Source organism: Schistocerca americana, chromosome 1 (genome assembly GCF_021461395.2).
Source record: "Schistocerca americana isolate TAMUIC-IGC-003095 chromosome 1, iqSchAmer2.1, whole genome shotgun sequence".
NCBI classification, from domain to species: Eukaryota; Metazoa; Arthropoda; class Insecta; order Orthoptera; family Acrididae; genus Schistocerca; species Schistocerca americana.
In genome coordinates, this window is record NC_060119.1 from 1,054,942,135 (window position 1) to 1,054,968,847 (window position 26,713).

A 26,713-nucleotide genomic window follows, 5' to 3' on the forward strand; every position below is an offset into this window, starting at 1 on the left:
TAGTGGTATATAAAAGTGGACACAAAGAAAAGGACACCAGCTGCCTTTCATGGAATCTGTTGGCAGAACACAGCAGCAGGGTTGAAATCTCAGTCATCATTGCATTGAATGATATTGCTGCTGAACAGAGGTAAAATGGTTCATTGTCATCCCAGCTCATTTATAGCCAGCTTTTCTGAAGCTTTTTCCATGATATTCCATCATCTGGTCACTTGAGATTTGTGAAGACACTAGACAGAATCAGACATAGGTATCACTAACCAGATCTCTACCAATTTCTTAGACACTAAATGAGCCACTGTAAGGAATGCCAGCTATGGAAGCATGTGCCACAATTATCTCTGGGTCATCTGGTACAGCAGCACCATTGCACTGAAGTGGTAATGGATAGATATCTTTCCTCATAATTTTCTTCAGCACTGGTAGTCAATGCCGAATGTGCCATCATTACTGCTCACAAAGACCACAGGAGAGGACCAAGAGCTCTCTGAAACTTCAGTAATGTCATCTTGCAGCACCTTCTCCATTTTGTACTAGACTGTCTGTTGTTCACCTGCTGAAACTGCATATGAACACTGGCTAACTGCTGGGTGATCCCCAGTGTTCTTGAGAAGTTCAACCAAGGGCTGCTTGTTCTGTCTTTTTTCTACTCTGGGTTTGAAAGCATTTGAAAATTGATGCAGATTAGCTATCACTTGCTGACGTTCATCAGTCAGGCCAGATTCTATTGGCAGTTTGATAGTAGCTTCCTCCCCTGTTAGGTCTGTATTGGTATAGTTGGAGTCACAAATTATGGCGATAGAGTTGAGGCTTGTTCTGCGCATCTACATCACACATTCTCTGACAGCCAATGAGCATTCAGAAGTGTTTGGAACACTGTGCTATAAATTCCGTAGCTAATGCGAGCATTAAAAAATGATCGTAGCGAGTTGTTTAGTGAATTTCTATTCCATTTGTTGTGAGTTGTCATCGCTGATGGTGGTGGTAAGTGATAAATTCTGCATAAGCAAGCAAGAGCCACAATTTTCAGGATATATGCTTTCTTTAAGCAGAAAGTATCGCATGCGCATACCGCATCTGTCACTTGGAATCACCAACAATGCAACCCCTTTCTGTGCCTCAGAATGCGTGAACCGCCATCATTTGTGGATCCAACTACAGTGGAGCATGATTCTTCTTTGATGACACTAAGATACCCTTACTGGACTAGTTTGGCTGTCCCTATACATAAACCTTTAAGTGTGAGTTGTGGCTGCTCATGACAGTTAGTGATCCAAGTTCTCCCTGACCATCTACAATGCTTATGATTGTCACTGGCATGTAGATTTCTTTGAGAACCCAGTATCTCTTTGCAGTCAACAGAAGCTTTACAGTTTAACTAAGCATCTCAATTGATGACTGCAACTTATCTCACTGATGAAGGCACAGTAAAAAAGTCTTCAATGGCAAGTAACTCCCAGAGCATTCTTTGTTATGTTTGCTTGTTGGAACAGCTTCGTCAGTCTGGAGCTCTGATCTTCCACAGTCTATGACTGCTTGTGATGGCTGCAAGAAGTCCCATATGAGGATAACATTATGATTACATTCTGTTGAAACAACAGATTTGAAGGGCTGTGTTTTGTCACTGACAGTTACTCTTTCAATGCATGTTCTTGTCAGCTGTACCTATTTACCATTTGTGATTCTCAGCACAATCAATTCCTCTTGTTTAACTGACGATGATAAACACCTGACATTACAAGTAAGGAAGCCTCCTTGTGTGTGTGTGTGTGTGTGTGTGTGTGTTTATTGAACTGGGGACCTAGAAACAACAGAGAGGCTTCACCCTGCCATAGCCCTCAATGATTCACAACCCCACAACAGGCCACAGCTGTCCACCCACCCCACCGCTGCCCCTCACCACACCCATGGTTATGTGTGGTTCAGCCCCCAGTGGACCCTCTCCGGGAACGTCTCATACTAGACAAAGGTAGCCCCAAACGTTTATGTGGTAGGGTAATTATGGCGTACATGTACATGGAGACAGTGTTTGGGCAGCAATTGCTGACATAGTGTAACTGAGGCGGAATAAGAGGAACCAGCCCACATTCGCCAAGGCAGATGGAAAACCGCCTTAAAAACCATCCACAGACTGGCCAGCACACCGGACCTTGACACTAATCAGCTGGGCAGATTGTGCCAGGGACTGGCATGCCTTCCTGCTTGGGAAGCAGTGCGTTAGACTGGCTAGCCAGACGGGCTAAGCCCCTGGAGTCATATAGCTTCTCTACTGGTTGGCTATCAATGATGGTATCAGTGATATTTTCAGACGTTTTGGTTACTATAATCATGGAAGATCTGCATCTGTGGTTGCCTCACCTCTGTAAATGGTCACCACACTTAGATTTTCTGACGTAGATGATTAGGCGAGAGGCTAGTACCTCTACAGGATGGTGTGGAATGGCTACGTCATGCTGGGGAATAACCTGGTCCAGGGTATGGTAACTGGCTTCATCCTAAAGGCTGATTATAATTGTATGCAATTGACTGCCATAAATGAGACTTTTGGGATGCATGACATCTTGCAGTGTAACAGTCATAAAACACTCATCTTCTCTCTCTGTGGTAGCATGCAACATGTCCATGGCTTTCACAGTGAAAAAATATTGGCATGTTTATCTGCATCCTCCAAATGTCTGTTTTTCTGTGGGGCAGTGCACTTGGCAGAAGAGTTGGTTGTACCTGCACTGGTTGAATGCTTGGTTGTCATTTGACAGTTGCAGTGTAAGTCCAAGTTGGCCAAGCTGTTACTTCATGGCACATTCGACTAGTATCAAAGATTGATGCCAAAGATTGATACACCAATTCTTCAACATTCTCTATTATCTCCTGGTACCTGGGGTCGGCATTCATGGTTGCTATCTCTTGTGTACTTGGTTCGACATTTCTGCTTGACTCTTTTTTATGTTGCATTTCCTTTATTCTCTGTCATCACTTGATGAATTCTTTGTTTCTGCGACATCCTTTACCAGAACTTGCCACATTTCTTCTTCAACTCCTTTTATCAAATGTGAGATGTTGTCAGCCTATGTCATATTAGGACTCATGATGTGGCATAGGGCCAAAACATTCTGTGTGTATCACTGTGTCGTCTCCACATGAAGTTGGGCCCTCTACTCCAATTGTTCTTTTGCTAAGCGGACTTGCATCTGACTGTTGCCAAGTATTTTCTTCAGTTTGGCCTGAATTTGTCCCAGATATTACACTTCTCTTCATTTTTCTGGAACCCAGAATACATCATATCATCCCACTTGTGTTTGGTGACTTGTTGAATCCTTTCAGCAATTTCAGTGTCTCCTGAAAGCACTGATGGATGCCTGATGTGAAACTGACTTACTGCTGTTTTGGAATCCATCTATTTCCTGAACATATGGATCTTAGGAATGATGTGCTGTTTGTATTCTGGTTACTGTCTGCGTAGACAATGGCTTTTATGTTGACTAATTGGAACTGTGATGATGTACACGGGCTATTCAGAAAGTAGCGAACGTTTTGGCATTAAAAAAAACTGAGTACAAGAAATACATTTTATTATATACATCAGAAAGAGCAACTGGCATACTACTTTTCCACCTAGCCATCAAACTTATTGAGGCACTTATCATAGCAGTGGACAAGCTTTGAAAGAACTTTGTCATAAAATTCTGCCGCCTGAGACTTCAGCCAGTGAGTCACGCCCGACTGGAGGTCCATGTCATCATCAAAGCACTGTGTTGCAAGCCAGTTCTTCATCTTGGGAAACAAGTGGAAGTCACTTGGTACAAGATTGGGGTTGTAGGGTATATGGGGGAAAATTTCCCATTTGAATGAATTAAGGGGTTCTTTAGTGCAGTTTGCCAAGTGAGGTCAGGCAATGTCGTGCAAAAACAAAATTTTGGACATCGGCTTTCCTTGGCATTTGTTTTGAACTTGTGGAAAGAAAGCAAAAGCTCCATTATTGTGAAGTGGCGGTTTTCATGAATCGTTTCATCAAATTAACAGAATCTAGAACATTCTAGAACAAAAGCAAACTGGTGCTTTTCATTTATTATAAGGTTGTTCTACCAAGAACCGATGGAAGATTCTGTTAATATGATAAAATCTGCCACAACAGCACAATTATCTGTCTTTTATAGTAGATTACTGAGACAAAAAGCTAAATCATTTCATCAACTTTAGCGACAAGATCATCAGTCACAATGCTCTGGTATCCACTCTTCCCTTCATTATGAACATAGGTTTGGCCATTTTTAAACCGAATGAACCATTTCCAGATGGAACATTCACACACATACCAAAATATACGTGATTGGTGAGCATCTAGCGGCATCAGACGGAAACGTTCCCTATGTTCTGAATAGCCCTCATAGATATCTTAAAGTACCCAGCACCTCCACAAACATTGTCACGCCATAACCACAAAATATAAAAGCAGGGTCATCAATGAAAAACAACACTAAGAACTGAAAGCATGTTTATTATGATCACCATCATATAGCCACAGCAGAACTGATTGCCTGACTGGAGAGTGTAGCTACTTATACAAACCTCAAATATTCCAGAATGCTGGTAATTTATGCATATATCAAATATTCCAGAATATAGAAACATCAGAAACATACAATATGTATTTTAGAAATGATAAATACCAAATAACAAATAATTGCTTGTGCCTGGGTTTGAACTGGTGATCTGTATCGCACCAGCAAGCAGTGCTAACCACTATACTCCATCACATGCACCCCAGCTCATGGCAATATTGTATGGATTTATAAGTACACCAAATTATCTTCAAACAAATGGAAATGTCCAAATTTGACAACCTGTTCAGAGTGCTTGAAGTCACTCGGTGTAGAGTCCTCAGTTCATCATCAAATGCTCGAAGTAGGCACTCCCTAACAACGTGCTCTGTTGTGACTTCTGAAATTTACCCGGTGTATTTCCTCTTCCAGTAATTTTTGGGTTTGCAGCCAGACCCCACCAACATTCTGCCATGATATATCTGCCTAGAGGTGTCTGGCCATACTCAGGTGAGTAGACAAAGTACTGAAGAGACCTGATGCAGTCATGGTATTTATAGCAAATTCCACACGTGCGAATTGTACTGGTGTTTAAACTCTTTACGTGAGAACATCTAGTTTACTACTGAGATTGAGAAAGATGAGACTTTACCCTTTATAGACGTGTTAGTATGCCATAAGAATGATGGGTCTTTGGCACATTCGGTGTACAGAAAACCCACACATACAGATCTATATCTTCAAGTGTCCCGCTGCAATCACGCCGCACAAACCACCAGTGTTCTCAGTACTTTAATTCATCAGGTGCATGTAATTTCAGATGCTGATAGCCTTCATGAAGAATTAGTGCATCTGGAGAATGTTTTTAAAGAGAATGGATATATTTCACATCAAACACAGAAGGCCATGCACAATTATAATAACAAGATGCAACGCTGTGAGGAGACTGATAACAACTGTGACTGCAGTAACTGGACAAATATTATATCGGTCAAACAGGCCGCTCTTTTAAATTAAGGTTTAAAGAACACTCACAGCCACGGATCAAAACTGCTTTGGGACAGCATTTATCTGAAACTGGTCATTCCATAGGGAGCATTGAGAATCGTATGCATATTCTTCACAGGGTGGAAAAATGCCATGTTCTTAATTTGTTAGAGGAGCTTGAAATTTATATATAAAAAAATAAAAAATAAAAAAATAAAACAAAGAACCAACTAAAGTGCTTAACTGGCAGAGTGACTTTGTGCTCAATGCCTACTTTGCTTTATTTGACAATGTTTTACTCTAATCACTGCACGCCTCTGTTGTGTATAGTGAGTTGATAATTTCACCTAGTATTGAGTGCCTCACATATTTACTTCATTTTTGTATGTTCTATGCATGACTCTAGTATGTTCTTGTTCCTTCTCTGTTCAGGCCCCTCTGGCAGTCACATTCCTCCAACCACTTCCTGCCTGTGCAGAATTCTGGCTTTAGCGCTAACAGAGGGTGCAGATTATGTGCAGCACTATGTTTTCTTTCATTTGTGGATTCTTTAGTGATTTGTTTTATGGTTGTTTAATACTATCTGGTGCACTATCAAAGGTGTTTAATATTTATATCATTATCTAGAATATTGGCAGTAGAGCATAGGTCAACTACTGTTTCTTAACTCTTCCTCTTTTTAACAATCTTGCTTTTGTCATTTTCTTTTTATTACTGTAATGCCTTTTATACATTATAAGCTCATTACAGACTTCAACTATTGTATCCCCCTTTATTTTCGCTGTTCTATTAATTCTTGAAAACTAGTGTACGCCGACATCGGTGACATCTAGTGAACTTACAACACAAACTTCTTGTCGCTACTGTATGGCAGCTTGTTTCGAACAGTAGTGCTACTGACAACATGACTCGTGCATATTATGTTATTTATAAATATTTGACGAAGCTGCTGCTGATTCTGCATTTAACATTTACGATGCCACTATGGCTGCAGTACATTAGGACTTTGTTTTTATGAAACAGGTATGCCTCTTCATACTTAAAGTGCACACACAGACGCATATGTTGTCAGTAGTACTTTTCATTATGGTCTATGTATTGTTTTTACGCTGTAGACAATCTGCGAGTGTATTTATGTTTTTCCCATTTTTGCTGCAGATCTGATGATGGTCATTATAGACTGAAACCGGTAATCTGTTAACAAAAAGTTTGTGACCATAGATGTAAATTAAAGGAATCTTAACTATAAATTGCCTGCATTCCTTCCGTATGCCAGGAACATGTTTTATAAATCGGCAGATTGCTTAGGAAGAATAATATTAATGTCATCTTCCATCCACCAGCAAAGAGCAGGGCCTTAGTTGGTTCTGTTAAACACAATTTACAATTGAGGAAGGCGGGTGTTTATAAAATTCTCTGTGAGTGTGGCTCTGCATATATAGGTCAGATGACACGAATGGTCCAGGAATGCTCTGTAGAACACAAAAGACACACCCATCTGCAACAACCTTTAAAATCAGCAGTGGCAGAACATTGAATTTCCATGGGACATTCCATGGAATACAATAATACCAAAATTTTAGCACCGGTTTCCAGCTTCTGGGACTCTGTAATTAAAGAATCCATGGAAATACGTCTTGCTGATAATTTAATGAATCGTGATAACAGCTTTCAGCTTGATAAAAACTAGAATCCTATTATTAAAATTATGCAGTCACAATGGAATTGACATGCTAAGTTGATACTCAGCAATTATTTTATTCTTACTTCACCACTGAGGGCAGGACACGCAACTCGGCTGCCTTGCGCATGTCACCTGCTAATGCATGTACCATAAATCGCCAGTACATTTCGCTATAAATACCATGACCGCATCAGGTCTCTTCAGTACTTTGTCTACTCACCTGAAGATGACCGGACATCTCTGGGCTGAAATATCATAGCAGAATGTTGATGGGATCTGGCTGCAAACCCAAAAACTAGTGGAAAAAGAAATGTGCTCTTTTGTTTACTCCTCTGCTTTCCAGAAGATGAACAGAAACCCCACTTCTTATTGACCGTTTATAAAGCCGTTCAATTTCTACCAGGTTTCACACAGTAATTGGAATCTGTCAACCTTCTTTGTAGGATCTTGAACCATGTGAGCATTATTGGGTGGATATTCATTCCAGTGTTGTGACCACTTGGATACTGATACTTTCCAAATCAACCCAGGGTGGTTTTGATGATGTCAGGTGAGTTGTTGGTGGATCTTGTATGGCATCTTCCAAGAGAGTGTTCCTATGAGAACACTTGAGCAATTTAACCTTAGGTGCTTTCCTCCCCATATTTTGTGGAACAATAGTAGCTAGGACAGGTAACCACTAAATGGGAGTAGATCTAACAGTCAGAGTGATAACTCTCATGGCTTCATTGAGCTGCAAATCAATTTGTTGTGTGGTGCTGTCTTCCCACAGAGGGGAACATATTCGCAAGCTGAGAACACAAGAGTGATTGCAGCAGAGCATATCATATTGGCATCTGCACCTTAAGTCCTTATGACAATCTTGTAAGGCAGATTCACTCTTAAGACAAGTTGCTTATATGACTTGATGCACTGTTGCTTGAATGTCAATAACCAATCCAGTGCAATTCCGAGATATTTTGGACTGTAGTTATGCAGTACTTTGATTCTGTCAAAAGACACATGTAGCTTCCTTTGGGCACCTTTATTATTTAGATCAAATGCAGTAAGCTCAGTGATAGACCAACCTTATCTCCACCAATGCCTCATCTCCTACCTTCCAAACGTCACAGAAGTTCTTCTACATAACTTGCTGGACTAGCAGTCCTGAAAGAAAAAGCAGTGCTTGTCCCACAAATTATGCAGGAGAACTTCTGTGAAGTTCAGAAGGTTGGAGATGAGGCACTGGTGGAAGTGAAGCTGTGAGGACAGGTTGTGAGTCATGCTTAATTAGCTCAGCTGGTAGAGTACTTGCCTGTGAAAGGCAAATGTCACAGGTTTGAATCCTGGTCTGGTAAACAGTTTTAATCTGCCTGGAAGTTTCAGAATGGAAATGTCCAATCAATGTTTGGCCTATTTTCAGAGCAAACAATAAGAGTATTTGTGACAGTTGTGATCACAGGTGAAACATGGGTCCACTACTATACCCCAGAGACAAAACAACAGTCACAGCAGTGGAAATATGTTGATTCACCATCACCCAATGAAGCAAAGGCAATACGGTTGGCCATAAAGGTCATAGTGACAGTTTTCTGGGATACAAAAGGAATTCTGGTGGTAAACCATATTCCAACTTGTAAAACAATTATGTGACAATACTACACTAACCTCCTGAATCAACTACAGGGAAAGATATGTGAAAAAATGCCAGGGTTGGCAACAAAGAAAGCTATCTTTTATTGGGGTAGTGTGGGCTCACACACAAGTGTCATGAACATGGAAAAAATATATGAACTAAGATACAAATTGTTGTCATACAAGTCCTATTTGCATGATTTGACTTCATCAGACTTCCATCTCTTCACCAAGCTCAAAATTTTCCCTAGTAGACAGAAATACTCTTTAAATAAAGAACTAACAGGCCTGGAGAAATTTAATTTTTGGGATTAACAGTGTACACAGAGAATGCATTGAAAAAATAAAAAAAATGTTGCTGTGGTCAGTCATTTCTTTGTATTCCAGTCTGAGAACGTTTCAAGCTACCCTTGTACATCCAGATAAAGCTGAATGTAATCAAATGCCTTGTACATCCAGATAAAGCTGAATGTAATCACCTGGAGATGAGTGTAAGTCTAGAACAGGTCATGATTTACACAAACCTCCATCAGTTAGCTAGCTAGTAGCTACCTGGTAGCTAATTTTCTTCAACAGTACCCCTTAGTAATATTATCAAGCCTATTACTGCCTTAATATTTATATGGCTAGATTGTTATTTATTATAGACTAAAAATAGGTCTGTTTGTAAGTGGCATTGCTGCTTTTCTTCAATTAAGAAAATGTAATAATTTGTTGAAAGAGTGGCTGCTATGGCGTTTTTTGATTATTTTGTGAATTTATAAGAATTATCAGTTTCTTGCTGTAAGTTACATATGAGATTGTTAATTGTGTTTGAGAATATAGAAATACAGGGAGCCAAGTCTGCATGAAATTTATCTCTTACTGTATTTTTGCAAACAAACTGAAGCTTAATTTTAAAGTACAAAAGAAAAAAATTAAGAAGTTAGTCTACTAGGAAGTAGGTGGCGAGAATTCCAAGACCTCTGAGGAATCTTCTGTGAAATAACTGGTTCTCTACTCTAGACAGAATTATCACTGCTCACTTTCCTGAATAAATGTTTTGTCTTTGTTAGCCACATTGTCTAAGAAAATAAATAAGATAACAGAGAGTAAAAGTATGCAGAACAATCTAGTACCCTCATGTTCAATTTAATGCAGTTAGACAGGCTTCAAAGTGGAAAACATGCTGGATTGGACTTTTGATTAGTTTAGTCATGTGTTAACTTCATTTTGGCTTGTGAAAGGAATATTATATGGGGTATCATTCTTATTTGTTTGAAATTGTAATGTATCACAGTACTAAAAATTAAACAGTGTGCTGTAAACCATGCCTGTTCAGCTATCATCTGGCCAGTGTCTGGTATGCTTGAGTTGTCGTGTCACAATAATTGCACCTGAAACTGAGACCTCTTCCACCTGACCAATTACAGGTAAATTATCAAATCAAATGCAACTAGCAATCAGTACACTTTTCAGATTTGTGTAAATAATTTTTAATAGTGTTGTATTTTATTTCATGAAGATGACTCATGTATTTGTTCTGTTTCATGGGCTGTGCGGGCCATGCAACGACAACATAGATGACTCTTCCTGTTTTATGGAAAGACAGTGCTAATTTTATCTAACAGTCAGCATTGAGAAGAAGATCTGTAATTCATTGTCATGAAAGTCTGCACTGATTGTTCAGTTGAACAATAGCACTGTGTTGAATACAGTGGTACTGTGTTGAAAAATTATATGTGCTTATGTGATGAATTGTTGGTGAAATAACTGAGCTTCATCAAGAAGGCCAAATCACCTATTTTTACTTGATTTTTTTTTTTATAGTTTTAATTTTTTCATGTGGGAGTTCATGATAACAAGGGTCAGATTTTTTAATTTATCAGAATACAGATTCTGCATAACTCTAATATCTGCATTAGATAAACCTTGCCTTTGCCAGTAAATAAACACACGAATGTGGCCTGTGTGAAGTGGTCATTTGTTCCACTTCCTAGAGGGCTGTCCTTGATAATAGAATTTATGGAACATGATGCCTGAATGCATTAATAAAGTTAGTTTAACAAATTTCACAGCATGTCAAGACATGGTTCATCAACTTCGAAAAACAGTCTGCATCAACACAGTTGTAGGGAGTGAGCTACTACAGTGGTAGTAAACCACTGACAGAGATGACACACTCATATCAGGAGAATACTTTATATTAAACAGAGTAATAGTACAGAGCGTCGAGTCAACTGCCTTCTCTAGCATGCACCCCAGTCGTGTTACACTGTCCCAAAGAGCTTCCATACTGCTTGTGTCAAAGATGTTGAGCTGCTCTAGGACAAATGTCCCCACAGAACCCCTGCCAGGAGTGGGGAGCTCTGTGGTGTGTGGCAACCAGCCTGTGTTAACAGGTGCATGAGCACCAGAGTGTCACTGTTTACAGGTGCGCCCGATTGGCCAGGCTATGTGTGACATCTGCAGATGACCGACCATTTTTCATGTAGCGTGCGGAAGCATAAATGACCAATCACTTTATGGCTGGCTAATGCCCATGATTGCATTATCTCTCACAGAGGAAGACGTAGTGTAGCAGATGCTGTGCACATGGTAGGGGGTGAAGTGTTGCGGTGTCCATCTGGTGCAGCAGTACTATAGTCTGGAGGAGTGAGAGGGTTGATTGGCTTATGTGGAGATGTGGCAGCATCACTTAGCTCTTGTGGCAGCTGAAGTGTTGTGTTATGTATACGAGGTGCGACAATGAAGTAATGAGACTTGACGAAAAAAAAAAATGTTGCTTACCGTTTTAGTCAAGTTTAGTGTTGTCTCCTTCAAAGTAGTTCCCTTCCGATTGCACACACTTTTTCCAGTGCTTCTGCCATTGATGGTAACATTTATGGAACTCATCTTCTGTAATATCCTCCAAGACCCTCATCACAGCTTTTTGGACATCTTGTGCTTTTTGAAAGTGGTGTCCCTTGACTGCCGTTTTGACTCTTGGAAATAGGCAAAAGTCACATGGAGGGATATCTGGTGAATAAGGTGGCTGTGGTAGTTCTGAAATTTGTTTTAACATTAAAAATCGCTGTACCAACAGAGCAGTATGGGATGGCGCATTATCGTGATGCAGAATCCAATTATCAGCAATGTTGGCACGGACACAAAGAACTCTTTTATGAAGTCTTTCTAAAATTTATTTGTAGTAATATTGGGTAACTGTTTGTCAGGGAGGCATCCACTCTTTATGAACAATTCCCTTGGAATCAAAGAAGCACACAAGCATGCATTTCACTTTTGACTTTGACATGTGAGCTTATTTTGGTCTGGGTGATCTCTTTGAGCACCATTGCAAACTTTGACGTTTTGTCTCTGCATTGTACTGAAAAAACCAACTTTCATCACCAGTGATAACGTGGCTCAACAATTCTGGATTGATTTCTGTTTGTTCTAACAGATCAGCTGCCACATTTTTCTGTGTTTCTTGCTGTTGTGGTGTGAGATTTTTGGGGACCGTTTTTGCACATATCTTTCTCATACCAAGATCTTCAGTTATTATTAGACGAACCATTTCTTGATTGATGTTCAGTTCTTCTGCAATCATTTTCATGGATAATCTTCAATCAGATCATAGGAGTTCATGCACACTGGCCAAGTTGACATCCGTCTGGTAGGTTGATGGTAGTCCACTGCGGTCTTCACCTTCAATATTCGTTCTGCCTTCACTAAACATTTTATGCCAATGAAAAACTTGAGCTCTTGACATAACCTCCTCTCCAAAAGCCTTCTGAAGCTTACAATAATTTGTTGTTGTGTTTTTACCCAATTTAACGCAAAAAGAAATGGCATACCCTTGTGCAATATTATGCGGTTCCACTTCCATGATGAGAGACACCAACACATGTTAACTTATTACAGTACAACTCATGATTGAGCAGTTGCATTGGTGTGCTGCTTGGACTAGAAGCAGCTTATAGACCAAGGTCAAAGGTACTGTGCCTACACAAGTCTGCAGTGTTGTCACATCTTTGCAAAGAAAATCAGTCTCATTACTTCATTGTCGCACCTCGTAGTCCAGTAGGAGAATCTCAGATTTAATGTAATACACCAGAATTTCGGTAGTCTTAAAAACAAGCACAATGATCTGGATATTATTGCATGTCTTGATATACCTGATATTTTAGTCATAACTGAACACTGGTACACAGAAGACCTAATTAGCATTAGTCAACCACTCTTTATGAAATTTTGTTCTGCCTTTAGTAGGAAAAACAAGGCTGGGGGTGGCGTAGCAACCTTCACTGTTAAAGCAATAATTTCAGTGTTATTGATGTAAGTACATTCTGCGAAGAAGGAATCACAGAATTTTCTGCAATAAATCTAAAATGGAGTGGAGAAAATATAGCAATTATTAGTGTGTATAGGCCACCTGGGGCACGCATGGATACATTTTTCAAAAATCCATCTGACTTGCTGATATATAAAGACTGTACATTTTCTAAGTTAAGTGCCCATATAAAGTTAGTTAGTTACGTGTTCCATTGATCAATAGCACGGAAAACCGTTATGATGTGGGACATTCAAATTCACAAGAAATGCGCACAGGAAACAAGTTTTTTTTTTTTATTGTTTCTTTTTTTTTGTTTACGTTATAGTGTTATACCTAAATATTTCTGTTATCTATCACATTCCCTGAAATGGCACAAAATGCATATTTTATATCTCCAGATTTATTTACTCATATTCAAGAATTCCTCTATGGTATAGAAGGAGTTGTCAAGGAGGTATGATTTCAGTTTGTTTTTGAAACTATTACTGCTGTCTATCAGACATTTTATTTCATCTGGTAATTTATCAAAAAGTTTTATAGCAGCATTTTTTACCCCTTTCTGTGGCAAAGATAGATTAAGTAAAGGATAGTGTAGGTCTTTCTTTTTCTGGTATTGTAACCATGAATGTTGCTGTTGATTTTAAACTGGTCCATGTTGTTGGGAAAAAATTTCATTACTGAGTAAATGTACTGTGAAGCAGTTGTAAGAATTCCTAACCTTTTAAACAGATGCCCACAAGACATGCGACTATGAAGCCCACACATTATTCTAACTACTTTCTTTTGAGCAGTGAATACCTTTTGCCTAAGTGTTGAGTTGCCCCAGAATATTATTCTTTATGACATCACAGAGTGGAAGTATGCAAAGTATGTTAGCTTACTAATTTCTACATCCTCAAAATTGGCAATTATTCTGATTGAAAAAGTTGCTGAACCTAGTCGCTTTAGGAGATCCAAAATATGAGTATGCTCTACCCTGGCTACTGACTTCTTTTGATGTGTTATGTTTATTGAAGGAATTATACTTTTTGCAGCAAAAAAATCGGATGTACTGTGTTTATTCAAAGTTCAGAGAAAGTCCATTCACAGAAAACCAATTAATAACTTTTCCCAAGACCTTATTTGTATCATTTTCTATCGAACTTTCTTTTACTGGATTAATAATTATGCTTGTATCATCAGCAAACAGTGTCAGTTCAGCACCTTGTTTCACATATGAAGGGAGGTCAAAACTTTCTGGCAGATTAAAACTGTGTGCCGGACCGAGACTCGAACTCGGGACCTATGCCTTTCGTGGGTAAGTGCTCTGCCAGCTGAGCTACCCAAGCATGACTCACGCCCCGTCCTCACAGATTTACTTCTGCCAGTACCGGCAGGTGTTGATGGGGATGAAATGATGATGATAAGGACAACACAACATCCAGTCCCTGAGCAGAGAAAATCTCTGAGCCAGCTGGGAATTGAACCCGAGCTGTGAGGTATGACATTCCGTCGTGTTGATCACGCAGCTACCAGGGGCGGACATTAGATGTTGAATAGAGTATTATTGTTATTATTGCTATTATTATTATTATTTCTTTACTTCCTCAGACGTTAAGTCTGGTTAAAAATGGAAAGTGATGCGGACCTTGATCAAGCGTGACTTCCTTTTAACTGTACGGTATATGTTATATTGCATTTAGGAACTTTCGGGTAATTGAACATGTATCAATAATTACGGATTTCTGTAGTTGTATATATAAGTTTGGATGTAGCTGTATTGCATTGATGTACTGGTGGATATTGTGTGGTACGACTCCTGTAGTTGATAGTATAATTGATATAATGTCAACTTTATCCTGATGCCACATGTCCTTGACTTCCTCAGCCAGTTGGATGTATTTTTCAATTTTTTCTCCTGTTTTCTTTTGTATATTTGTATTGTATTGTATTGTATTTTTATTGATCCAGGCAATCATAGTATTGTACAGCTGTACATATGATATTGGATAGGTCAAGAGAGCTATTTACAGTAATTTTTACAAATTGATGTTTACATTATTTTGTAGCAAGGAAATTATCTATCTTCAACAAAACAGTTAATACAAATCAAAGAGATGTAAGGTTTTACATACGATATTGGATAGGTCAAGGGAACATATTTGCAGGTAATATTTAATAAATTGATTTTACATTATTTTGCAATGAGGAAGTTAGCTATCTTTAACAAAACAGTAAATGCAAATGTTGTATGGTAAAATACAAACAGCCAATACAAATGTAATAGTAAAGTAGTCCAGTGTATTTCATAGACATGCACAGTATATAATTTTCAGACCTAATTGAACATTTATCATATTTTTTACATTTTTAACCCCTTTCAAAAAAATGATCAACTGCATAAAAGCAATGGTCCAAGAGATATTTTTTTAACTTATGTGTGAAGGCTCTTGGGTTCTTTGTTGCTTTGATTTCATTGGGTAAATTATTATACATTTTTATCCTAACATTTAAAACACTTTTTTGGTAGCAGGTAGTTCTGGACTGAATCGTATGTAGGTCAGATTGCTACCTTGTTGCATAGTTATGAATATCTCCATTGAATTTTAGTGTGTAGTCATTGTTTAACAGGTATGACTTGACAAATGAGACGATATTATAAATGTAAGCAGAGAGCAGTGTCATAATGCCATTTGTTTTGAAACGTTGTCTGCATGATTCGTTATGTCTTGGATTACATATTATGCGTATTGCCATTTTTTGCATTTTGAAAATATATCTACCTCCAGGTGAGTTCCCCCAAAATATGATTCCATACTGTAATGTAGAATGGAAGTAAGCATAATATACATGTATGAGAACAGATTTTGTGACTGATTTTTTGAGTATCCTTAAAATGTAACACACAGTTGAGAGCTTTTTTGAGATATAATTTGTGTGTCTCCCACTTAAGATTTTCTGCAAGCCATATGCCAAGAAACTTGACAGAGTCCACACACATAAGCTCTTGGTTATTTAGAATCACATCAGGCATTTCTTGTTTTTGGGATGAGAGTCTGAAGTTGATGTAGGTTGTTTTCTGTATGTTTATAATCAGTTTGTTCTCGTTGAACCATTTGCTGAGTGACGACATAAGTGGTTTAATTTTTTGGTTGTGGTCCTCTGTATCAGTATCCATTATTAGAATACTTGTGTCATCGGCAAATAGTGTGGTATGTCCTGTAGCAAGCTTTGTGCTTATATCATCAATGTATAGCAGAAATAGTATGGGTCCCAGGATTGAGCCTTGTGGCACACCACATCTAATAGGCATTGTGTCAGAGGAGTGGACAGTAGATTGATGGGTGGTTGTATTCTTTTTTTCAAAATTAATTTCAACTTTTTGAAATCTGTTTGACAGGTAAGATTCTAACCATTTGTTTGCAATTCCTCTTATACCTTTATTTGCTAACTTCTTAAGGAGTATGGTATGGTCAATTACATCAAACGCTTTGGATAAATCTAAAAAGATACCAGTAGTGATTTCCTTATTATCCAGTGCTTTTAAGGTTTCGTTGAGATACTCATAAATAGCTGTGGTAGTTGTCTTTTGCTTTCTAAAACCATGCCGGTGTTTTGTCAATAAGGATAGTTTATTAGTAAAGTCTTCCAATCTGGTGTAAAATAATTTTTCAAATATTTTTGAGAATGAGCTGAGTTGTGCTATGGGTCGGTAATTGGCTACATCATTTTTAGAGCCCTTTTTGTGAAGTGGGGTAATTTTAGAAGTCTTTAGTAGGTCAGGGAAAACTCCATTTGTAAAGGATGCATTTATTATGTGGGTTAGGGGTTCTACAATTGATTCTCCACATTTCTTTACAATTAAATCAGGAATATTGTCACTACCACTGGAGTACTTATTCTTTAGTCCTCTTATAACTGTAAGTACTTCAGGATTGGAGACTTTGTGAAGAAACATTGATGCCTGTACCGGTGCAGTTTCTATTAGCGTTTGGTGTTGAGCATTTGGTCTGTGGCAGTTGTTCTTTATCAGGTTTTCTGCTATTTTGCTAAAATAGTCATTAAAACCATTTAATATTTTTTGGGGATCTGATGTGACTTCATCATTTAGGTTTAGTTTTAATGTTTTGTTTATAACATGCTGCTTACTGTTTGTTTCATTTTTTACAACTGTCCACAAGCCTTTCATTTTATTGTTAGATTCCTTTATAAATTTATCATTGTATAATTTTTTTTGCTTGTTGGATAACTTTCCTATAGATTGCAAAATAGGTCTTACAATATGACCTAAACTGATCATCGACGTCATGGTGTTTCATGTGATTTTTTAAGTCACACTTTTTTTGGCTGGAAATCCTTATCACTTTTGTTACCCATGAGTTTGTGTGTTTGTTTCTGATTTTCCTGGATTTCAGTGGAAATGCAGTATTGAAGTGGTGGAGAAATGTTTCATGGAAGGAATTAAATATGTAGTTTACATCATTTTCTTTATAGACCTCTGCCCAGTTTTCAGCCCTTAACAGATAGTTAAAAAGCCTTATATTATCATCATTAAATTGCCTTTGCATTTTAGTTATTGTGGGATATTGTCCTATGTAATTTAAATTCGCTGTTAGTATTTGGGCTTCATGGTCACTGTAACCTGTGCTGATGACTTCGATTGAGTGGTGCAGTTTGTCTGTGTTTATGAAAATCTGATCTAGAGCTGTTTTTGAATTTTTTGTGATCCTGGTTGGTGTGTTTACAGTTGGGGATAGGTTGAATGAATTTGTAATATTCAACAATTCGTCTTTGTTTTTTCCAGGTGTGAGGAAGTCAATATTAAAGTCTCCACTTATTAATAGATTTTTGTTTAGTGAGTGAATTTTTGTGAGTAGTGCTTCGAGGGAGTGTTTGAAGGTTTGGATATTCCCATCAGGGGCTCTATATACATTCAGTATCAATAGGTTATAGTCTGTTAAGATAATTAAGGAGAATTCAAAGTCTGTTTCTATTTGCATATTATTGTACTTTGTGAGGCTTTTGTATCTTAAATATTTTTTGACATAGATTGCTGTACCACCTCCCTTACTTTTGTTCCGACAAGAATAACCAGCTAGAGTAAATACGCCAAGTGGGTTTTTTTAAATTTTGTCTTCTGTTGACCAGTGTTCAGTAATACAGAGAACATCTAAGTGTGGCTTTGTTTTTAGGAAGAGATCTATTTCTAGTAACTTATTAAACATTGACTGCACATTATGGTGTAATATTTTAAAGGATAATAGTGACTGTTTTCCAATGGAATGATTTTTGACACCACTCACCGGGTTTTCTTGTAGTTTTGGTTCATGAAAATTTTGCTCTGCACCTGTTTTCCTTTGGTTTGCTGCTAGCAGGGAGCTACTGGGTTGTTGTATTGGGTATGGATATTTCAATTAGTTGTGTTAATGTCTTCTTTTTATTGGTGAGTATGATGTCAGGTTTGTTATGTGATGTTGTTTTATCTGCTATAATGGTTCTGTTCCAGTATAATTTGTATTCATCATTCTCCAGTGCATTTTGTGGTGCATACTTGTATGAGGGAATGTGTTGTTTTATTAGTTTATATTGTATGGCAAGTTGTTGGTGAATTATTTTTGCTACATTGTCATGTCTTCTGGGGTATTCTGTATTTGCTAATATTGTACATCCGCTTGTGATGTGATCTACTATTTCTATTTGTTGTTTGCAAAGTCTGCATTTATCTGTTGTGGTATTGGGATCTTTAATAATATGCTTGCTGTAATATCTGGTGTTTATTGTTTGATCCTGTATTGCAATCATGAATCCTTCCGTCTCACTGTATATATTGCCTTTTCTTAGCCATGTGTTGGATGTGTCTTGATCGATGTGTGGCTTTGTTAGATGATACGGGTGCTTGCCATGTAGTGTTTTCTTTTTCCAATTTACTTTCTTTGTATCTGTTGATGTTATGTGATCTAAAGGGTTGTAGAAGTGGTTATGAAATTGCAGTGGTGTAGCCAATGTATTTATATGAGTGATTGCTTTGTGTATTTTGCTAGTTTCTGCTTGTTCTAGAAAGAATTTTCTTAAATTGTCTACCTGTCCTTAATGTTGGTTTTTAATATCGATGAATCCCCTTCCTCCTTCCTTTCTGCTTAATGTGAATCTTTCTGTTGCTGAATCTATGTGATGTATTCTATATTTGTGGCATTGTGATCGTGTAAGTGTGTTGAGTGCTTCTAGGTCTGTGTTACTCCATTTCACTACTCCAAATGAGTAGGTCAATATTGGTATAGCATAAGTATTTATAGCTTTTGTCTTGTTTCTTGCTGTCAATTCTGTTTTCAGTATTTTTGTTAGTCTTTGTCTATATTTTCTTTTAGTTCTTCTTTAATATTTGTATTATCTATTCCTATTTTTTGTCTGTATCCTAGATATTTATAGGCATCTGTTTTTTCCATCGCTTCTATGCAGTCGCTGTGGTTATCCAATATGTAATCTTCTTGTTTAGTGTGTTTTCCCTTGACTATGCTATTTTTCTTACATTTGTCTGTTCCAAAAGCCATATTTATATCATTGCTGAATACTTCTGTTATCTTTAGTAATTGGTTGAGTTGTTGATTTGTTGCTGCCAGTAGTTTTAGATCATCCATGCATAGCAAATGTGTGATTTTGTGTGGGTATGTTCCAGTAATATTGTATCCATAATTTGTATTATTTAGCATGTTGGATAGTGGGTTCAGAGCAAGACAGAACCAGAAAGGATTTAATGAGTCTCCTTGGTATATTCCACGCTTAATCTGTATTGGCTGTGATGTGATATTATTTGAATTTGTTTGGATATTAAGTGTGGTTTTCCAATTTTTCATTACTATGTTTAGGTACTGTATCAATTTAGGATCTACTTTGTATATTTCCAATATCTGTAGTAACCATGAGTGGGGTACACTATCAAAAGCTTTTTGGTAATCAATGTATGCGTAGTAGTGACCTTTGTTTAGTTTTAGCTTGATATGTCACCTCTGCATCTATTATCAGTTGCTCTTTGCACCCTCGTGCTCCTTTGCAACAGCCTTTTTGTTCTTCACTTATAATTTTGTTCTGTGTTGTATGTGTCATTAATTTCTGTGTAATGACTGAAGCTAATATTTTGTATATTGTTGGTAGACATGTTATGGGGAGATATTTAGCTGGGTTTGCTGTGTCTGCTCGATCTATAGGTTTCAGATAAGTTATTCCATGTGTAAGTGTATCAGGGAATGTGTATGGATCTGCAATGTAACTGTTAAATAATTTAGTTAGATGTGAATGTGTTGAGGTGAACTTCTTTATCCAGAAATTTGCTATTTTATCTTTTCCAGGGGCTTTCCAATTGTGAGTAGAATTAATTGCTTGGGTGACTTCATGTTGCAAAATTATCACTTCAGGCATTTGTGGTATCATCTTGTATGTGTCTGTTTCTGCTTGTATCCACCGTGCATGCCTGTTATGTTGTACTGGGTCTGACCATATGTTGCTCCAGAAGTGTTCCATGTCTGTTATGTTTGGTGGATTGTCTATTTTAATGTGTGTGTTATCTATTGTCTGGCAAAATCTCTTTTGGTTTGTGTTGAATGTTTGGTTTTGTTTCCTTCTATTTTAACTTTTTTTGTATCTTCTAAGTCGTTTGGCCAATGCTTGTAATTTCTGCTTCTTTTCATCTAATTGCTCTATCGCTTCTTGTTGTGAGATTTTACCTAACCTTTTCCCTTTTTTTCTGACATTTCATTTCTTATAAATTGTGTTAGCTGTCCGATGTCTTTTCTCAGTTTTTCTATTCTGATCTGTAGCCTGTGTTGCCATGCTGGTTTTGTCGGTTTCTTCTGTGTGTTGGTTGGTTCTGATCTCTGCCTAGTGTGTATATTTAGTGTAGTGAGTGCTCCTGTATAAACAAGTAGTTGTAACTCTTCCATAGTTGTGTTTTCATTTATTTTGTTGTGTATGATTGTGTTGATAGTTTTTATTGTTGTTTCGACTTGTGGGTTATTTGGCGGTCTATGCAAGAATGGTCTAATGTCTGTATTTGTGTCTTTGTATTCTAAATATGTCAGCTGAAATTTTTCTTCTATATCTAACATGTGTGTCACTCCGTGTTCTATTTGTGCTTGTTCTGGTGGCTATCTTAAGATTTCGTTTTCCTCTGATTGTTTAATTGATGCGTGTTGTTCTTTGTTTGTTTGCTCTGGGATGTTTGAGTCCACTACTGTATTTTCTTCTTCTTCTTCTTCTTCTTCTTCTGATTGCACATTATTTTGTTCCAGTATCTGTTGTACTTGTTGTGTGATGTTTCCTAATTCTGACTGGGGTATCCTGTTATTTTTTATTATTACAAAAATCTGATCAGCTAGTCGTTGTTCTGTTAAAAATTTTAATTCTGGCTATCTGGTAATAAATGTTGTGTTTACTTGTGATTGGTATCCAGATGTGTTGGTTCCTAGGTTTGTTGCTTGGTAATAACAGAACATGAGGTGTCGATTAACTTCATCTGACCATCTCATCCTCTGTCTTTGTTTTCCTTCTAGGGTGGTCGCAGGAAGCATATCCTGCAAAACACCTCTATTTGGATTTAAATCATTTTCCAATTGGCTAGCAGTGTCGTTACCATTGTGGGCGGGCATAGGGTTCAAGTGTCGTCCCTGACCATAACGGCGCTTGTCCGAGGCTTCTTTAGTTCTGTCCTGAACCAATTAATCACACTAAAAGGGGGGTTAGCCCTATTAGTGGTTTGTTCTTTTCGTCGCGTTTTACGACTGGCAGAACATACCGGAGGCCTATTCTTTTCCCGGGCCTCCACGGGGTTTATTATTATTATTATTATTATTATTATGTATGTTGGTTTTATGGGTGTCGAGGTGGGTGTTATTGTCATCCAGTGGTTAAGGGAGAATCAATCAAAATGTCTAAGATATGGGTTCCACATCTGAGCACTTTGTAGCATCCCAAATAAGGAGATAGCAATGCAGGAAGTATCGTGTCATCATGCTACATCACCTGGCGACAGTGTTTGAGACCTCTATGAACGAATAATTCCGCATGGAGTGTGCTATTGGTGGAGGCATCCGTGTGTGTTGGATGTGATCCTTGATGAGTTGTACCAATTGCGGAAGATCAGACTCATTGATGTCAGTCACGAGAACAGTATAATCTGCAGGGAGTGCAAAGGTTATCAATACACAACCTGAAGGTTCTCTTTATATGTAGTCTGTGTGTCTAGTAGAACCTATGGTAGTGTTCTGGTCCATGAGCCCCCATGGCATGTGAGTGCCGCTTTCATTGTTCTATGCCACCTCTCCATCAGGCCATTGCTTTGCACATGGTAAGCAAAGTTGTGCATATGGTCAATCCTACAGAGGCTGCAAAGAGCACTGAAACTGGCTGACTCGAACTGTCTGCCCTGGCTGGTTGGGATATCATCAGGTATGCCAAGCATGCAATCCATATCTTGACAAAAGTCTGTGCAGTGGTGTCTGCTATGATATCATGGAGTCTTTCCATCAATGGCAGACAGAATGTAATGAAATTGTTTGGACTAAGGCAGTGGCCCAATGATGTCACTGAGGACATGTCTAAAACATGCTTTCAGGAAGGAAAAGTTGCCTAATATAGGTTGAGTATGACACCCAGTTGTGCCCAGTGGCAACAGTCACATTTTACATTAGGCCACACAAAACAGTCCATAATCAGCCACCAGGGTGGCTCAGGTTCTGATGCTCGTCAAATACTTCACATCACATGTTGAGGGGGACCAGTGGCCATGGTTTTCCCAGGGAGACATCACTGAGTAATGTGGTGTCAAAGTATAAGTGCATTGTTCAGTCTGAAGGCTCATATTTCCATCAGAGAGTAGTTCATTGATGGTGGGATTGTTTGTTCTTTGCAATGCATTCATAGTTGTATTGTAGAGAGATTCCAGAAAGATGTAAAAAATAATCAGATATGATATTATTGGCGCTGTGCATGTGTCGGATGTCAGTTGTGTATTGGCCAAGAAGATCCAAATAACAGAAATGACGAGGGCTGGTGTCTGTGGACAGATTGTGAAAGGCATTGATCAAGGACTTATGATCTGTAAATATTGTCACATGGCGACCTTCGATGTCTTCACTGAAATAACACACAGCAGAGTAAACTGCAAGCAGCTCGTGCTCAAATGCTGAACATTTTGATTGCATGGCCAAGAGTTTGTTGGAGAAAAATTGAAATGGTTGTCGCACACCATAAACTATGTGTTGAAGGACAGCTCTAATTTCTGTGTTGCTTTCATCCATAGTAAATGTCAATTGTACATCTGGTTGTGAGTATGCTAACATAACAGCTTAAAGCAGGCAATTTATAGCATGGCAATACACTTCTATCATTTCTGGGTCCAAGGTAATTTCCTTTTTCTGTGTTTGTCTTTGCCTTTCAAGGCATTTGTAGTGGGATCTGCAAGTTAGATGCCTGAGGAAGGTGGAATCGTTATAGTTCATTGTACGTTTTCAGGCAAGGAAGGCCTTGCAGGTGCAGCATACGTTCAACTGTCGGTTTGATGCCAGTGGCACTAAGAGTGTGCCCAAGGAAAGTGCTTCCATCTGCTGTAGTCGTAATTTTGCCTTGTTCATGACCACTCTGCCGTTCTGCAGTGCAACTAGCACTTGTCCTAGGTGCCAAGAGTTCTCATCTGTGGAACACAAGAATATGAGTATGTCATCAAGATATGTATAGCAGCAGGAGGAAGTGGAATAGGAGACTGCCAATGAACTGCTGCCAAGCCCGTGCAGCATTTTCAAGCCTGTACAGCATAAAGAGGTACGCAAAAAGTCCAAATGGATTTATAATCACAGTCTTTTGGATTTTGTTAGAATGCATCAGTATTTGTAGGTAGGCAAACTTGCAATTAATCGCACTGAAGATTGTAGCACCTGCGAGGTCATGCACAAAGCCCTGTATGTTGGGAATAGGATAGCTGTTATGTACTGTTTAGAATTAACCCTCTAACCATTGCGCAATCTGGAACAAGCTTGATTCTGGAGACCGAGGGATTACCTGAAGGGCAAATAATTCCTACTTGAAGGAGATTGTTAACTGCAGCTTTTGCAATTTGCAGATCCACTGGGGCTAACCATTGTGGTTTATGTTGAACTGGGGGTCCATCTGTGGTTACTATGCAATATATAGCTCTGTCACGAGTAGCACAGGTGTGTGCATATATGCTTGAGGTGGCGGGGCTGGGAGCACTGTTAACAGACACTGCACTCTGCAATTTACTGACCTTGTGGTGACTCTGGCAGCCAGCAGCATCTGTATTGGCATGGTGTGTACTGGGGTGGAAGCATGTCTGCGCATCGGAGGCAGCACTGTGTCCAGCTGTTTGTTGTCTGCCATGCAGCGCTGCTTGTGTGCTGCTGCTATAGCCATGGTGCATGGTGGCAGCAGCAAAGTGACATTAAAGCTTGACATTTTCTATCCGGAGTTACTGTGTCCGTGTGTTACCTGAGGTCATGGATGGAGTGATCGAGGGTGAGTGCACCAGGCACCAGTTTTGGAGGCATGGAAAGGGTGGAGATAGTTTGAACTCATTCACCTGAGATGTGGTGAATGAGTGTGGACTGTAAGACATCATGAGAGAGCTGCTGATGTCATAAAAAGTTCATTCCGATGACTGGTTCTACCATGGCAGCCACCAGGAAAGTCCACGGACACTGGAGTTTGTACAAGAGTTGCATGGTGTGTGCAGTGGTGCTGTATACACTAATGTTGGAGTCATTAGCAGCCTGGAGCATGAGGGCAGTCATAGGCATGAAAGTTGAAGTGGAAGAGTGTGGAAGTGAGCTAACATCAGAGTCTGTGAAAATTAGGAGATATTGGTTTGATGCTTTGTTCAAGACAAAGAGATGTCCATGAGCAACAGCTGAGACAAGGATACATGTGTTGGATGTTCTGGTGGATTGTAGGCAACTTGGTGAGGCATCGCAGGCTACTGTGACCTGCTTGTGGAGTTTAGTTATCTGCAAGGGTCTCGACATTTGTGTGCCGCGTCACAGAATTGCATATGATACAAGCAGGGAGTAGAACCTAGAGCCTGTGTGGGTTATGTGACATTATTGGCATGTGTAGCTCTGGGCACCAGTGTGCTTTGCTGTACAGACAGCGAGGAGTGCTGCAGTCTGCCATGATTGTGGCCCTTTGTTCCCAGTCAGCTGCATTCATGTGGCATGGGGGCTGCTGTGTGTATTGTTGAATCTAACATTGTGCCATGTTACTTTTAGCCTATAGTGAATGAGAGTGAACATTCTGTCAGCCATAGCCAAGCACCATCTGGTTGGCTCTGTCTCATTCACACCCACAGTGAGCTGTAAGTCTGTTGATAGCATGATCAACCACAGCACTCACAGCATGGCATATTATTCTTGGCTTGGAAAAGTGATATTTTGATCTGAGCACCACCCGAATAAGTGAATTTACCAGTGATCATGGAATGTCAGTGAAGTGTGTGAGGCAAGATGATGTAGTTGGTCATTGCATGGCAAATTGCAAATGTTGAAATAGTTTGTGTGAAAGACGCGGGTGACACGAACACGGCATTGCAGAGATGATTAGAATTGAGAAAGCACTCAAAGGAGACTGTAGAATTCACTGTATTTAAGTCAGTTGATGGGTTCATCATATGTCACCACTGTTGATGCAGTGTCGTGCCACTGTTGGCTAGCTGTAATGAAAACAGATTATTCGTACACTCTGTTTTCACAGTCAGATTCACACACTGTCCGCACTGATTCTGCGCTGCAGTCCTGTGAGCAGTGTCTGTTGACATAGGTACAGTGCTGGTGATGAGATGTATGATAGCTACATTGTTACTGCATAGTAAGAACTATCAGATTTTGAGACAAATTTGCATGTATTTGTGGTTGACAGGGGGTCACCAATGTAGGAAGTGAGATATTGCAGTGGTAGTAAGCCACTAATGGAGACAACACACCTGGCTCAAAACAATACTCTTTATTAAAAAGAGCACTAGTACAGAGTGCCCTTCAATTGCATTGTCCAGCTTGCACCCCAGTCATCTCCCCTGTCCCAAAGAGCTTCGAGTGCCCCACAATATATGCAGAATGGCAGGCTTTGTAACCAACAAAGAGATGCTTTGTAAGAATATACAAAAATAATGCAAACTTGCAAGGCAGAAAAATCAGTCATTAAAAGCAGACAACTATGGTGAGTGATAGAACTGATGATGCACATGATGCAAAACTGAAGCACCAAGTTGGTGCAATTTTCCAGTTATAAATTTATGTATTACTACTACTGTTAAAGCTGTAACATTTGTTTCTTTGCATTGCACTTACCTGAGTTAGTAAGAACCCTGCAGATATATTTTCCATCACCACTGCCTGGTATTCTGCTTTGTCAAACACAGGAGCATTGTCATTAACATCATTGAGAAATACAGTGACTTCTGCCGAACTAGATAATGATTCATCTGGTCCCAGCTGATGGGCTATGATCTAGAAAATGAAATACACATTAGTACAAAAGATCATTGTAGTACTAATTAACTTATATTGCAATACTTCTTGAAAATTTATATTCCAGTTGAATAAAGTATTCTAATTTACACAG

The 26,713-nt window shown here is 38.8% G+C and overlaps 1 protein-coding gene across 1 annotated transcript in view; it reads right to left on the bottom strand.

Moving 5' to 3' along the window:
- Positions 1–26,713, bottom strand: part of LOC124596241 (cadherin-86C-like) — a 299,468-nt gene that overhangs the window by 108,342 nt on the left and 164,413 nt on the right. The window contains exon 11 of the mRNA XM_047135308.1: positions 26,440–26,598. Within this exon, the coding sequence (XP_046991264.1) occupies positions 26,440–26,598 (159 nt within the window). The remainder of the gene's footprint in view (positions 1–26,439; positions 26,599–26,713) is intronic.